At 53.3% G+C, this 15,956-nt stretch overlaps 5 protein-coding genes across 5 annotated transcripts; 3 read left to right on the top strand and 2 right to left on the bottom strand.

Moving 5' to 3' along the window:
• Nucleotides 1-213: 213 nt before the first annotated feature.
• MRS44_010311 (uncharacterized protein) lies at nt 214-4,058 on the top strand (the record flags this gene model as incomplete). The annotated part of the gene is made up of 8 exons (XM_046279520.2): nt 214-290; nt 349-399; nt 476-1,104; nt 1,642-1,732; nt 2,092-2,272; nt 2,404-2,593; nt 2,643-2,828; nt 2,890-4,058. The coding sequence occupies 8 exons, from the start codon at nt 214-216 to the stop codon at nt 4,056-4,058; spliced, it is 2,574 nt and encodes an 857-aa protein (XP_046131249.2).
• An 855-nt stretch (nt 4,059-4,913) lies between these two features.
• On the bottom strand, nt 4,914-6,494 carry MRS44_010310 (uncharacterized protein; the record flags this gene model as incomplete). Its single annotated transcript, XM_046276469.2, has 1 exon — nt 4,914-6,494. One exon carries the CDS (start codon nt 6,492-6,494, stop codon nt 4,914-4,916), a length of 1,581 nt encoding a protein of 526 aa, XP_046131250.2.
• Nucleotides 6,495-6,789: 295 nt separating this feature from the next.
• MRS44_010309 (uncharacterized protein) lies at nt 6,790-8,028 on the top strand (the record flags this gene model as incomplete). The annotated part of the gene is made up of 1 exon (XM_046276470.2): nt 6,790-8,028. One exon carries the CDS (start codon nt 6,790-6,792, stop codon nt 8,026-8,028), a length of 1,239 nt encoding a protein of 412 aa, XP_046131251.1.
• A 270-nt stretch (nt 8,029-8,298) lies between these two features.
• Nucleotides 8,299-9,427, bottom strand: MRS44_010308 (uncharacterized protein; the record flags this gene model as incomplete). Its single annotated transcript, XM_046278603.2, has 3 exons — nt 8,299-8,499; nt 8,547-9,176; nt 9,224-9,427. The coding sequence occupies 3 exons, from the start codon at nt 9,425-9,427 to the stop codon at nt 8,299-8,301; spliced, it is 1,035 nt and encodes a 344-aa protein (XP_046131252.2).
• Nucleotides 9,428-11,520: 2,093 nt separating this feature from the next.
• MRS44_010307 (uncharacterized protein) lies at nt 11,521-13,050 on the top strand (the record flags this gene model as incomplete). The annotated part of the gene is made up of 3 exons (XM_046269894.2): nt 11,521-11,708; nt 11,803-12,338; nt 12,395-13,050. The coding sequence occupies 3 exons, from the start codon at nt 11,521-11,523 to the stop codon at nt 13,048-13,050; spliced, it is 1,380 nt and encodes a 459-aa protein (XP_046131253.1).
• Between the last annotated feature and the right edge of the window lie 2,906 nt (nt 13,051-15,956).

The following is a 15,956-nucleotide window of genomic DNA, read 5'->3' as shown; positions in this document are numbered from 1 at the left end:
CATACTCCCGCCTCCCGCAAATAGCTGCAGAGCAGAGCTTGCTTAGATGTCACCCTCCAAGACACTTCTCTTCAAGACGTCGTTATCTACGTTTACCGAACATATTTCGCCTCGTCCTCGAATCCAAAGTCAATCTTAGTTTCGTTGACCGACATCTGACATTCTTTTCTCCAAAGTGACTTCCTACACCGACAGTTGCCCGTGCTCGCCAACATGACCACTCCCACGTCACAACCGACTCGGAAGAGAGTCGTGCACCAGCTGGATACGCCCTTTTCAACAGTCTCCTGGTATTTCCCAATTTTTGAATCTAATTACGTGGTCGTGGATGATTAACTGAGTCTCTAGGCCAGCGGTCTCGCCTGAAGATCAAGACACAATTCTTGAGTTGTTGTGCGAGTAAGTCCGAATGCTCGATATTCACAGGGACACCCATCTCTGCTCTACCTCCACGCAATGCACTCTCCCGTTTAAGCGGTCTGGATAGCCGTACTGACAAGTTTAGTCTCTTGAGCCCCCTGGGGCAGTACCGGCAAACACACGTCAAGCGGTCAAAGGGCAAACGCGCAGCCAGGAAGGAAAAGGACGACAAGAAGGCTGGTGGAACGACTGAAGAACTGCCCGTACCACCAATTCCAGAGATTGACGCTAGCATTGATGTTGGTCTCAGCTCTATTACTCGAAATCTCCAGGCCCTGTCGCAGAGTGACGCAGAGACTACTCAAGGCAAGCCTGAACGGCAGTATCTCATGATTTTTGTAGCTCGTGGAAACCAAGCTTCAACTTTCAACTGCCATTTCCCGCAGATGGTTGCCGCCGCCTCCAAGAGTCTCCCGTCCACAGACAAGATCCGCCTTGTGGGCTTCTCCAACCCTTGCTCTGAGCGCCTGAGTGCTTGCCTGGGAGTGCCGAGAGTGTCGTCCATTGCAATTGCCAAGGATGCGCCAGGGGCCGGAGCCTTGCAGGAGTTTGTCTTGAAATCAGTGCCACCCGCAGAAGCAGCATGGCTGGACGCATCTCGGGATGCTCAGCATCTGACCACAAAGATCAACGCGATCGAGACGACGGTGGGACCCAAACGACCTAGAATGAATGAAACAACAAGTTAGTATCTATTCGTGGGTAGTAATAACATGGGGATACCTTGGTAAATGTTTGGCATCAATACTGTGGTCAATTCCGCAGTGTTGTTCACAATGGGTGAGCACCGACCCCAACACACCAGCTATAAAACTTAAGCCACCGAGATTTTGATAAAACACCGTATTAGCAAACAAAAACTTCTGCCAGTGATTACGTTTGGTTGTGGGGAGTGAATATGCAAGGTTGGGAAGGGGAAAATGAGCAGTGTCAAGCCCGCACAGTCAAATTACCCATCGATGAATGCATAGTCACATGGGAGACCGTTCCCCAAAGATCAAGGCGCAATGTATGCCTCTCTATATTCTCCAATTAGCTTCCAGGTTCTCAAGCAAGGTAGATGGTAGCTTCTAGGAACCTACCGTTGGTAGCTCTCCTTGCCTACCTGACATCCATCCTCTCTCCTCCTGCAAATAAAAGAGGACTCTTCCTCCCCTTGGGAGTCTCTAGATAAGAAATCAGATAGGAATTTCAAACGCTTTCCGTGCTAATCCCTAATAGGGAGCGTTCCTCAGACAGTTTCTGGGCAGTGTCAGCCGTCTTCAGGAGATGCTTCTCTTCGATTCCAAGGGCATTTCCCCTGGAAAATGAGGTCCGTAGGGCGCTTATCACCTATTTCCTCTGTTATATCTCTTCTGGGCAGTGATATTTCTCCCGTCCAAGCTCAGTGTGCCGCACCTTCCCCTCCATCTTCCTTCACCCTCCCCGAATTCCACCCCACTCCATGTTTTTCTTCTCCTTCCTTCTTCCCACCCAAACCTGAAGGCATCTTTCACATCCCAACTCCCGAGTCTTCTTCTTCTCTCATCTCAGAAGCTCACCAATATCTTTGCTTGGTTGACCTGCGCCTCGATCTATTCCCACCGTCTCCTCTTGGGGGCGCTCCTTCCCTCCCGTTACCCTTCCCTACTACGCCTTCTCTGGTGCTCTTCGGCAGAAACAAGACCTCAGCTGCAAGGCGAGTCACTGCCAAAAGATCTCGCCCCTCCAGCTTTTCATCTCTTTCCTTCAGCTGATAGCGGACGCCTCAGGACCGGTCCCTGCTCTGCATCCCTCCTCAACACTCCAGAATTCTTCTGCAATCGTGGAAGATTTGCCTTTCGCCCGTTACGAAGCTTTTGGCTCTTTCCCTGTACGTTCTCCAAGATCATTCCGAAGCTTCGCCGCCGTAGTGTAGCCGTACCCCCCTACAGCGACCTTCGCCCAGATTCCAGGGTTGGATGATCTGACCTTCTTGTCACAGGACGTTCTTATCAAGCCTAGAACTCACAACTTGATATTGGACTTGATCGAGTGACCATGAGTGGCGCGGGCTACAATGATCCCGAAAAGCTAGCAGCTGCCAGGGAGCTGGCCATGTCGTTTGGTAATTCTAGCCAGCCCAGAGGCGGCGGCGGTGGTGGTGGCAGCAGACAGAGACACGGTAATGACTTTGGAAACAGAGCACCTCGGGGTAAGTCAAGACTATTTCATCGGGTGGGCATAGACTGACATGCCAACAGAGAAGTACAACTACAGCCCTCCCCCTCCCCCTCGTACGGTCATCTCTAACATTCCTCCTCCAAGCCGGCGCAACTACACAGACACTCTGGTCTCTGGTAACGTGAGACGTCCTCCTGGTCGTGTCTTGGGATCTTCTCCCATGGACTTTCTGAACCGTCGAGAACCGACACCACAGCCAACATCGGGTAAGTACACATGCAACGACTCTGTTCTGTGATCTAAGCATCAAAGCTCATCTACCGACAGCAAACCAACCTCAAGAGCCTCCCAACCAAAGCGCTATGGCAGTCGTGCCCCCAAGTTTGACCAGCACACCAGTCAACAACGTTGCTCAGGGGCAAAACGGGACTGATGTCTTGGGCAACGAGAACCGCACTATCGCCCCAGCTCGAGCCGACGAGGGCTGCATGGTAGACGTCCAAGCAGAGACCACAAAGGCCAATGGCACTGAGAGTAGCCATCCCAACGCCAACAGGCCTATGAGTGCAGCCCCAGCACAGGCTCCAGCCCTTGTCCCTGGGAGCCTTCAAAACAACAACATTGCTAGCACTTGGGCCGCCTCCTACAACGATTCTTCTGACGAAGAGGAAGAGGAAGAGGAGGGGGAAATCATCGAAAGACCCAAGGCAGAGCCTTCCAGAAAAGATGTACCAAATCTTCCAAAGGCAGACAACGAGGACCTGATCATGATATCCCCGGACCAGAAGCCCAGCACTCCCTACACTGAGGACATTTCAAAGTCTCCACTTGCGCCAACTGAAACTGCGAATGGAATTTCAGTCCAGAAAGTGCGAAAGAACATTGTCCCACCTCTTCAGGAGAACGGGCGCGGACCGGCTGAGGGGTCTTCAGCAATCAAGCAGACCTCACATGAGCTTGCAACCTCACGAGATCAGACTCGAGGTGAGAATAAACCCGGTGAGCCAACTAATATCTCGAATCTTCGTCCTCAAGCTCCAGGGTTCGTGCCAGGATCCCGGGCGGCTTCCCTGGATTCTCCTATGAGTCCTCCAGGGTTCCCCCCAAGCACGCCCACGACCAATCCATTTGCCGCAAAACTCGACGCAGAGAGCCATGAAGAGGCGGCATCCCATCAAAGCCATTCTCAGTGCCTTGTTGCTGAGAATCCCGATGGCAGTCCCTCATTCGCTGGACACCTCGTCACCATAACTCCTGTTCGAATTACTAACGGTCTCCTTATCCCAGGACCTACGAATGGTCATGTATTGATGCAACCTCACCTCGAGACTCCCCATCGCCTTCAGGCTTCGCTCATGCAGTTCCCTACGATGCCAATGACACCTGGCCCAAGTCAGTCAAGCCAAGCTGGCGAGAACAAGACCGCCGCGCCTGTTGAGAAGCAGAAGGCCCCCCGGAAGACTCAAGGTCTCAAGTCCTCGATGTGGGCTTCCTAATCGACATTTGGAAGCAAGATGGCTCTTGGGGGTGTCAAGTTGAACAAAGTGGCTGCTTAATCTGATGGATTAAGAGCATAAAGAGATCAAAGGAGCGGATGAAGATGGGACGTGTGCGTCAGGGGGGATGACAGACAAGATCAAGGCTGGTGAAGGCATATCAGTGCTAATTTGGACGTCAGATGAGTGCGGATACAGGCAGCTGGACGAAAGATGGGACTTTGCTAAGTGTATGTAATCATGTGAGACTCTTGTTGATATTGTGTATCATCATTTTCTACTTTTGGCTTATGATGCGAAATAGTAGAGCTCGTTGAGATATCTAGCTCAACTGCTTCACGAACAAACAGGACTTGAGACAGTCACCAATACAAGATGTACCGAAAAATCTTGTTGGCGCTAATATTTGGCTATCTATGAAATTATGAATCTACCCAGACATACCCTTTTCCAAAAGCTTCACGCCCTCCCTGACCTTGGGCGAGAAGTGCTTCCTTAACAGCTCACCCTCCCACACGGTGGCCGTAAAGGGATTGCTCCCTTCAACACTATCACTCACGGGATTGTATCGACCATCACCCTTACGCTCCTCGGTATCCCACAGACTGCGTACCTTCTTGCTGTGTGTGTGCGCCACGTCGCTCAGCAGCACAAGCACCGCCTGGCAGGACTTATCCGGCAGCTGCAGCGCGGCCGTCATGAGCTGCTTCGTAAAGGCGGCGAGCCTCAGAGGCGGGACAGAACGGATATTCCACGAGGGAAGAAGAATGCCAGTCAGCGAGCGGAGAAGGAGGACCGTCGTGGTCTGGACGTTAATCTTAGTGGTGGCCGAGGCGGATGATGTGGCAGGGCGGGTCAACTCGAGATCCGGGTTGGTGGGAGAGAGAGGAGGGACTTGAAGAGGTGGGTGGTGAAGAAGGAGAGGTCGAGATGGAGGTCGTTGCGAGCGTTATGGGCGTCTTGGCCGGCAAGGAGGGCGTATGCAGTGACGGTGCAGAGGAGGGCTTCACGAGTGAGGTTGCGGACAGGAACGTCGTCTTCTTCTTCCTCTTCCTCGTTCTCTCCCTCAGCAGCAGGATCCACCTCCGAGTCCTCCTCACTGTGTCGGATGAGATCCTTGAGGGCCTCGAGCAAATCGCCAAAGAAGTCCTGGTTGATGAGATGGGCATACTTGGCGAGACCCTCGAGGACAGCACCCATGAGGTGCGGCAGACGAAGCTTGAGGATACGGAAGTATGTCGCAAAGACTAGCTTGAGGGTCTCGGACTGCATGCGGTCGCGCTCCTCGTGGCTGACCAGCGCATCGGCGTTGGCCATGTCCTTGTCCAGTGCCTTTTGCTCCTTGAGCTCCTTGCGCCGGCGCTTGGTCCGGAACTCGCGCTTCTTCTTGTTTGCCTGGGCGGAATCGTCCTGCTCCACAAAGTCTTGGGAGGCCTTGCCGGAGAATTCGGAGAGGAGGCGGAGGGAGAGGAAGAGGTTGACGACACTCTCATCGACCTGGAAGTCACGAGCCTTCATCATCTTTGAGAGCAGGGACACTGCCTCCTGGGTAGGCCGTCCCTCCTCGTCATCTTTGAAAAGCGTCTCAAAGGCCTGCAGACACTTGACACCGTCCTGGTTGATCTTGCGCCTGCTGAGCTTATTGACAAGAATCTTGATGAGGTCCGCGCGGAAGTTGAAGTGAGGTACCGATGTAAGAAGCGTACAAGCGCAAGTAACAGCGACATTTGCGAGGCTTTGTCCACCAGGAGCAGCCTTGATCTCCAGCTTGGAGCACCGGGCGAGCTCCTTAATGTAAGCCTGGTAGCCCGAGACCAAAGCCTGTTCGTACTGCCTCAGCGTCCGCACCTCCTTCGATAGCTTCTCCTTGGGGGCGTCCTCGTTCGCCGGGCGTATCCGGTATCCGGGGATAACATCCTTGTAGACGGACATTTGGGTGACCAAGGCGAGCATCTGGATGGCAACGATCTTGGAGCGTCCAATCTTGGCGAGGGCCTTGAATGCGCCAACATGCTCCTCCGGGTTCTCATTGACAGCCATGGCTATCTTTGCCAGCTCCTCTTGCGCCTCCAAAATCTGCTGCGACTCGGGGATCTCGGGCTCCTTCACGACCTCGTCCGGTTCCGGCTCCCACTCCTCAAACTCATCCTCACGGCCCTCTAGCCACTCGGTATCGCTCTCAATTGACGCCGCATCGTCTTCGCCATCCCCCTTCGCATGCTCAATCCTTCCGTCGGCGGTCTTGATGGGCAGCTTGTTGCTCTCCTTTTGCTTCTTGCCCTTGCGCGGGCGCGACTCGTAGTCCTGTTCGAGATTCCAGTTTGAGGCGTGCTTGAAGAAGGATTTCTGGGCGTTCTTGGAGGAGGACTGGGCCCCAGACTCATCGTCCGAGGAGTCATGGGCCAGCTTTCTTCGTTTTGAGCCGTTTGGCGCCATGGTGCTGGCTGTGATTACCAGATGTAGTGTAAAGGTCGCCTGTCTGAGGTTTTCTCTGCTCTCTCAATCTTGTCTCCTTCCAAAAGTCGACGAGATCTTTTTAGTGGAGATTGACAGGTCCGGGCCAATAGAATGATGCGAATCCCCTCTCACCGCCAAAGATTAAAAAAAAGTTCAGAATTCTGCCGGACTTTCATGCCCCTCCACCCAAAATTTCCCAGCCGCTGGCTTCAGTTGCGACCAGCTTGGCCATTTCCATCATCAACCCAATCGCCCCCATTGCAGTCCCGCAGCGATGGGTTTCACAAAGCCGCCGGTGCAGGCGCTCAAGTCTGCCAACAAGATTAAGCGAAGAGAGCTCTTCGTCCAGCACAAGAAGCATAGGGACAAGGAGAGGCACGAGGAGCGGCACCGTCGCAGGAGGGAGGAGGCCAAGGATCCCGAGCTCAAGGCCGCCCGTCTGGCCAAGCGCAAGCCCGTCACGATCGACCAGAAGCGAGTTTGGGACGATGTCGATGATGATAGCCTCGGCGCGCAGGTGGATCTGGAGAAGCTGAAGCGTCGGCGCATCGAGGAGGCCGAGGCGGCGGAGCAGGCTGCTCACGAGGTCGAGATGCAGGAGGATGATGACGATGACGATGTCGACAGTATGTTGGCTTCGGATGAGGAGATGGATGAGGAGCGTCAGGCTGCCCTGGAGAAGAAGCGCGAGAAACGAGCGAGACGAGACAACAGCATCGCCCCGTCTACAACAAGCACCAACCTCGATTTGACGCCGTCATCACTCGCCCTCAAGTTCCCTTCTCTCTTCACCGATATCCCCGCTCCCGAGCCCAAGATCCTCATCACAACATCCCTCAACTCAACCATCCACGAAGAAGCCCATCTCCTCTGCGGCCTCTTCCCCAACAGCAACTACATCCCCCGGTCCGCCCACCGGTACGGCCACAAGTACTCCCTTCGCGAGATCTGCAAGTACGCCTCGAACCGCGAGTACACTGCCGTGGTTCTACTCAAAGAGGACTCCAAGAAGCCCACAGGTCTTTCAGTCGTGCACCTCCCCACAGGCCCAACCTTTCATTTCTCCATCACCAACTGGATCGAGGGCAAGAAGCTCCCCGGCCACGGAAACCCTACCAACCACTACCCCGAGCTTCTCCTCAACAACTTCAAGACGCCACTGGGTCTTTTGACGGCCAAACTTTTCCAGACTATGTTCCCCCCTAGGCCAGAGTTCCAAGGCCGCCAGGTCGTCACCCTGCACAACCAGCGAGACTACATCTTTGTGCGGAGGCATCGTTATGTCTTCCGAGATAAGCGACAGACCGAGAAGAGCATCGTCAGCGCAGATGGAAAGGAGATCAAGGGTGTTGAGAACATCCGTGCCGGTTTGCAAGAGCTAGGCCCCCGATTCACGCTCAAGCTGAGGAGAGTCGACAAGGGTATTGGACGAGCAGGTAGTGAGGGCGATGATGCGACGCAGTGGGAGTGGAAGGCCAAGATGGAGAAGGATCGCAAGAGATTCAATCTTTAATCGTTTAACGGGTCTCGGGCAAGGAGTCTAACTTGGGTTCGCCAATATTATACCCTAGAGCAGGGCATTAGATGTCAAAATTCCACGCGTTTGTTCCTATCTGAGCTTCACTTGTGACCGCATTCACACCTAGACAAGGATTTCGCTCACGTCACCTTGGCCTTTGTGCTACATCCCTGACCATGGACTCTCAGGCTTTGGCTCTAAGCATCACCACCGAGTACCTTCACATCAATTAGTTTAATCTCAACGGGATCTGAGGCATGCCGATTAAACCCACACAATAATGCCTCCCACGGCGATGAACACTCCCGCCACACTCTTTTCATTGATGTCTCTCCCTGACAGGGCCCAACCCAGTGCCACGATGGTACAAGTCTTGACATGGCCAACGACAGTACTAGACACAGGGCCTGTCTGCGCAACGATGTAGAACTGAGAGATGTTGATCAGAGAAGCGAGGACTCCGGACTATATCCTGGTTAGCTGGATGATGACGAGAACAAACAGGTCCTTACCAAGGCTATCATGAACCATCGATGGATGGGGGCTGTCCTCTGATCTGGAAATATATCGAGGAATGGAATGACGTAGAGAAGTAATAAGGATGCGATTGGGGCTTGGTTATATAGGAGCTGCATGCTCGACATTTGGAGCTTCCGATGATAACTCGCAATCCAAATGGTGTACAAAGCAGACGCGAAAACACCTGTAAATGCAAAGATGACGCCCAGTGTAGATGTCTGGCTGACTGTTCCATCAACTGTTCTTGATGAATCAGAGTAAGTAAACAGTCCTACTCCAACACAGACCGGGACAAGAGCGAACAACGCTGGTAACGGTAATATTTCTCTGTAGAGCAAGAGATTCATGAGAGCTACAGCTGGTGTTACCAGGATACGGGCAAGCTGATAGAACATGACCGATGAGTAGGCCAGGGACATATTGGGAAGGATGACATTGAAGCACATTGCCATGGCCAAGGGTATCATCTGTCTCGTGGCTGCTCGGCGAGGCATGAAGAGACTTAGAGGAGATTTTGACAACACATGCAGAGTAAGCCATGTTACAAGGAAATGAAACGAGGCGAACGAGAGTTGGCAACGTCGAAGAGTAGGATCAGAGAATATGGCCTTGTTGGTAAAGACCTAGTTGTTGTTAGTGAACTCTCAGCTCGTGGAGTAGTAATAGTTACAATTCCAACCGTGGCTATCGTGTTGATGATTATCCAAAGACCGGAGATCCAAATTGCTCGTTTTGGGCTGTCTTTCAGCGAAACTTGAGCCATAGGCAAAGAATCATGTTGAAGTTGGTCATTGTCGGTGAGACTCGTCTTGGCTAAAGCAGGCGGTGTTTTAACGTCAGGATGGTCGAGCTGTGCCATTGCTTGGCTTGTCATGGCGCAACTGGGCAATGGCAAGCTGAATGAAGGATTGGCGTATGAAGAGATTGGCGGTTTTTCTCTGATCTGAAAGAAAATGGGAGAAAATCATGGGAATGGATGTTAAACAAGCGAGGCCTTTCAATCCAGGCACGGCGTGGTGAGGCAGGAACTGTCGTGTAATGGACCCAACAGGCAGGAAGCGGTAGCACATACGGCAAATGGCAGGAACAATGCCCAGGGCTCCTACCTTGTTACCCTAAACAATGGATATTTAACTTGGCATCTATTGGGATGCACAGCAGTCCAACAATTTGTGAGTTCCCAGCCTTGCTTTAATAAGTTCTAAGTCTCCTATAAGTCGAGGTCGTCGCCAATGGTAAGCTGCAACGAGCAGACGTTGGTTCAGTACCTAGGAGTGCAACAGTATGCTAGCAGACGTTTTCTAACTCTCATGGGAGCTCAATCTGTGTGGTCTAGGCTGAACCCCCCTAGTTCCGTTCAACATCAAGTTCACCAATATCCACATTCGTCCCTCCTACGACCAACCTATGTCTAGTCCCAATTCCTATACGGTTACGCCAATTAGGACAATTTCCTTCATCCTAGCTTCGATACTTATCACGGTCATTAGTGTGCTATCCTAAAGGGGGTCTGCAATGATCACCAAAACGTCTACTCTCCCGAGCTTCATCACTCGATAAGATTGTCTTGCAAACCGTTGCAAAGTTTACTTGCCTAGTCCCCTTCCTTGGTCTTCTTTGTAAGATCTCGCAAAGCAAACAAAGAGAATCGGGCATCAAGGCCGGAATGAAGCCCCCCCCCCCCCCGAAGGAGTGGATGCTATCGGCATCATATCTAGCAAGGCCCCCTCGCTGGCGTCGATTCTGCGCCAGGGACCGATGGGATCCTCGCTAGCATGTAGGAGCGAGCGAGTGAGCCTTCGTCAAGTCACTTCGGAGGGCCTGCGAACGGGAGGGGATCCGGGGTGACTGGACTGAACGCACCCCGGTCGGTGTAGCCGTTTGAGGACATGTCCTCCGCGGTCAACTCGAACCTTGCTGTAGACGGCTGTCGGATACCGACAATTCACCGCCGCTGCCCGTCAAAGTTACGTTGGGATCTGGCCCATGAGGTGAGAAACATTCGATGAATCAGAGGCCGCTCGCGATGGTCGAGTTTCGCCGCGTTCACGGCCATCGTAGCCTATCACCGGCAGGCAGTTGACTCTGGAACATGGTATTGCTGACTCGAGGATTCTCATGGGTTCTGATAAAGGGTTAGAGAGCACCGAGATGAATTCCTTACGGTTGGCCTCGGTTCAGATGCAGCCCTGTATTTCAACGGTTGTTGAAATGCAGGCCTTTAAACACATCTGTCCATACTTGACAATGGATCCATGGAAGACAACTTGGCATGGAGTTGCTGATATTTGCTGGGCAGCATCTGGTACTACCTCCCTTGTAGATGCAGGAAAAGTAACGTTACTCGCATCTGTTTCAATTCCTACGTCAACGGTTATGTCTACGTCACCGTATTTAACCGTATCTGTGCTTGTTTTGCGGTAGGTCAACGCAACGACATCTTGGCCTTTAAAACAGGGACAAGCTCTGTTGCTCCGTGAATTGAATTATGCCCGCTTATTATTATGCAAGAGTTACACACCGTTAGATTTTGTTTCAGCGCCAAGGGCGACTAAACAGAGACACCCAGGCCGATTGTGGCGCCTCCATGGACACGGAAACCAGGGGGTAAATTGACGCCACATCTCACCGGCCACTTCAAGGAACAGCCGTTTTGTCTGAGGTCAATTTATCCGCCATGTGCGACTACCTACGGCTAACAGTGGGATGAGGCGGTGCTGCTGTCTCGTTGTTACTGTAGAGTTTGTGTGATCAGATGCTGCGAGATTTGCCTCTTTGACCTCAAGCCGCCTCTTCAACGCTCATTAACGTCCGCCGCGAGCGCACACACTCTCTCACTCTGATTCCTACGGGGTCTTACCCCTGACCTGGTCATTCATGACGCGACAGCCGAGCTGTTCTGCGCCAGAGACACTATAGCGACTTGACTATTTTGTCCCTCCCCTCGCCAACCTAACTCCTCGCGAAATGACGGCCTGCAACGACCCGCCTTTGGCTAACGGCGGCGTCAACGGCTCGTCTCATGCAACCAAGGCCAACGGTCAATGCAGGCATGTTGACATCTGGAAGAGGGCGCCCGTCCTCACCGGTACTACCAAGTTTGAACCTCGTCCTGATGTCAGAAACATCATGATCACAGGCGGCGCTGGCTTTATGTGAGTAAACCCTGGCAAACCGCCCTTCAGCCTCTTCTCCACTGCAATGTCTGGTATTCAACATATGCTGACCATTACTGCGCCTATCGCAAAGTGCTTGCTGGGTTGTCCGCCACCTTGTGCTTGCGTACCCACATGCATACAATATTGTCTCATTCGACAAGCTAGATTACTGCTCTACGCTCAACAACACTCGCGTGCTCAATGACAAGCCCAACTTCAACTTCTATCATGGCGATATTACTAATCCAACCGAGGTTGTTGATTGTATGGAGCGTTATGGCATTGACACAGTCCTGCACTTTGCTGCACAATCTCATGTCGACCTAAGCTTTGGCCAGTCATATGACTTTACTTATACCAACGTTTATGGAACTCATGTTTTACTTGAGAGCGCGAGAAAGGTCGGCATCCGACGTTTTATCTACGTGTCGACTGATGAAGTTTACGGCGAGGTCGAAGAGGGCGAAGATGGTCTGCTTGAGACCAGTTCTCTTGCCCCTACGAATCCGTATGCTGCTAGCAAGGCAGCTGCAGAGATGTTGGTTCAGTCATACCAAAAGAGCTTCAAGCTGCCGGCCATAATTGTGCGCAGCAACAATGTTTATGGACCTCATCAGTATCCAGAGAGTAAGTCCGAGATCAGTAGAGTTCATGGTGTCCGCTGGGGTTCTAATTCGTCACAGAAATTATTCCCAAGTTTACCTGCCTCCTCAACCGCAGAAGACCGCTCGTTCTGCATGGAGACGGCGCTCCCACTCGACGGTACCTGTACGCTGGCGACGCGGCTGATGCTTTTGATACCATTCTCCACAAGGGACAAGTCGGCCAGGTGTATAACATCGGCTCATGCGACGAAGTTTCCAACCTCGAGCTCTGCGGGTTGCTTCTTGACCGAATGAGCATCCCACACGACACCCCCGAGCAGCTCCGCAAGTGGATCAAGCACACGCGGGACCGGCCATTCAACGACCGGCGGTATGCAGTGGATGACACCAAACTGCGCCGACTTGGCTGGGAGCAGAAGGTTTCTATCCATGAGGGGCTCAAGATAACAGTAGACTGGTTCACCCAGTTCGGCGAGTCTTGGTGGGGAGACATCAGCCATGCCCTCGCCCCATTCCCCGTGGTGAGGGACGGAAAGATGATGACAAACGATGCATGTTGGACGAGAGATGAGCCACCCAAGGCGCAAGATACGAAGCTACAAGACGTACAGCAAGGCGTGCAGAAGAAGGAGGACTTGAACGGATGCCGTGATAGGGTCCAGAATGGGGATGAGACGACAAGTTTCCACAGAGGGGTGCATAATGGCGGCGGGGAATTTCATATGGCTGCTTAAAGACAAGGTCGCAGAAGGACGGCCAAGAATCTGGTTGTTGGGACCTTTGAAGGATTGAAGAATAGATACCATACATGGCGGTGAGAGTCGATTTCTTTTCTTGCTTCTCATAAATAGATACCTAGATAGACAGAGTTGAAGCCGACCAAGGAGCAGGGCAGCATTTCGCTTAGGCCTTAGCAGGACCGGCGGGTTGGGGCATTGACACTCGACGTGCAAGTCACAGATAGTACGCATATAGACATGATGCCTTTTTGAAGAGACATGAAAATTATGATGCCGACGATATGGGCGTTTTACTTGAGGGAACGGATCTGCTTGTTGTAGACGGCCCCCTGGAACCCCTACCAATCACCAAACTGCGCGGATGCAAGGGCACCACAACCCGCACGAATGGTAGAACAACGGGGATTAATACAAGGCACATGTATACACACGGGCCTAGTAGTCAGGGCCCAGGAACCCGCATCCTTAGGGCACGTTAGCCAGCAGTAGAACGGCCTCGGGGAATGCAACCTCCTGCATGATGCATCACCGTCCGAGCAAACAACTCCTCTCCCGGGTCATGATCGGGGAACCACGGGGGGGCCAGTCCAGGAACCAACCCAACCAACCCAACCAACCGGCAGATGACGCTGGATGATGGATGGACGGATGGAACGCCAAACCAGCGGCCCGGGGGAGCACCCGCGGCAGCGGGCCGAGTGGTGACAGGACAAGGGACTGAAGACGGCCCAGCCCAGCCCAGGTTACGGGGAATCAACCTGCGCACAGAAGTTTTTGCGAGTCAAAGGAGACAAAACCCTCTTTTTACCTTTTGAGGCCTGACCCGGCTCTGCGAATGGGATGCGAGCGGCGTCATCTGCAGCGGCATCTTGGGTGCCCAAAGAGCATGGATGGGAAACGAACGAACCAACCCAACGGAACCTCGAATGGAACCTGCCTGTGTCGGAGATGGAGATGGATGGGATGCACTGGAGCGGGTTCTTGGGAACGTTCCCGAGGTGCTGGGCTGCGCAATCCATCGCAATTGGATCCAATCCAGTCCAATCCACGCAAGGCGAACTGCCGAGATTTGGAGGGGGTGGTAACCTCAAATCCATCCATCGGATCACATCAGCATTTAGCATTAGGGTTTTGGCGGCGGCGGAGGAATGGCGAGAATCTGGAAGGGTTCTGGGCGATTCCAATGGGATGGATGCGTCGGATGAGGTGATGGCTTGTCGAGATTTGAGTTGAAGCCTCGTTTCGAGACGACATGCCAAGCTGGTGGTGAGCTGAGCTACCGCTACCGCTACCGCTACCGCTCCCGGCGCTAGCTCTGTGCAGCTGAAATGAACAGTACTGTAGAGTCCAGTTGCCTTCCATCTTTGCAAAGGTATTGCTTGCTACCTACCTACCTCGGTATCGAGGGGACGGGCCGCTGGATGACCCCGATCGGTTCAGGACGGCAAGACAAGCGAGGCGAGCGAGTTGCAGATTCTGCTCTTGCGTTGCGTCTGCGAACCTGGAGGATACGGCAATGCTCCGACTGCAACTGTGCCCTGTCCCGACAGGGTGGACATGGCTTAGATGGAGACGGGAGAAGAGACAAGAGGGAGAGAGAGCGAGAGTCGGCCAACTAACGTTAACTACTGCAACTGCAGCAGCAACACCAACGGTGACTATGCCAGCACAACAGAGGCACAGAAGTTGGCCGAGAAGGCGGGAGCTGTACGTGGCACTTCCACGGCCCATAATTGCTTCCATTGACTTTCCTATCTTGTTCCTCCCGGACGTGCCCGTCACCTGAATTTGTCTCGTCCCCTCCACTCGAGTCTCCAGCGGGCGGCGCCTCGTGTCTGGACCTCTTTCGCGACTCATTGCGGGCCCGAGCTGGGTGAGAGCCTGAATCAAGTCTTGCTGAATTGAACCGACTGTCCGTTCCCTGTCCCCCTCTCCACTGTCTCCTCGCACCGCCTCCGCTGCTGTGGGATGATGGGGGACGGAGGACTGGGCAGTGGAGGTTCAGGCCTGGGCCGGGCCTGCAGGGTCCCAGCAGATGGTGAACAGGCCATCTCCTGGCCAAGAGTGGAGATTTCTTTGACGTTCGCTTGGCCGCTTCAAGTATGGCCTGGGGGGGATAATGTCAAGGGGGTGACAAGTTGCGCTGGAATTGTCAACTGCTCGTGAAGGAAACACCAGAGAAGAACAGCGAGATATTCGCCGGAAGAGGCGGTGGGGAGGTTAAGTTTCTTGAGACTTCTAGGCTTGGCTGGAACTCTTTATGGCGTCTCTCTGAGCTTCCATGGGGTTTCACAGAAAGGCAAGAAAAAAAAGTGGTACTGAGGAATTGCGATCCCGAAGAACAAGCGGGTTTTTTTGTGTTGGTGCTGTAAGAAGGTTGCACAGCCCATCCATCGCCCACTCGGAAGTCTGAGGTTGTACTGACAGCTGGAGCCATGTCCTGACAGCAGGCAAGATGCAAAACACACAATGCAGGGCAACCTCGGCATGGGTCCTTGATAGGTAGTGGAGGGTAGGTATTGTCCGTTAGGTGCTCGGTGATAATATTGGAACTCCTAACTAATGACGCGTATCGGACATCGTATCGCATCGCCCGCTCATCGCCCTCGGCCCTCGAGCAATTACCACACCAAGAAGAAGTAGGTGGTCTTTGCACACGGGCCGGAGCTAGCCCCGTCGCTCGCTGCGAATAACGCGCCCGCGCATGGACTGATGGGGAGCGCACAAAGGCTTGGGCTTGCTTGAGGCTTGCCTAGGTCCGGGTCTGGGCCTGGACCTTTGCAAAAGCCCCCTTGGAGCTGAGGGCCAATGACGCCGCATCGGAGCAGCAGAATGTCGAGGGCATATGCCGGAGGAGGATGAGGTGCTGTAGTGTAGGATTCTGCCTACTCCATCACAAG

Source organism: Fusarium solani (assembly GCF_023522795.1).
Source record: "Fusarium solani strain SB1 chromosome Unknown bctg00000006, whole genome shotgun sequence".
NCBI lineage: Eukaryota > Fungi > Ascomycota > Sordariomycetes > Hypocreales > Nectriaceae > Fusarium > Fusarium solani.
Note: the sequence above shows the minus strand (reverse complement) of the source record. Positions and strands in the feature narration are given on the sequence as shown.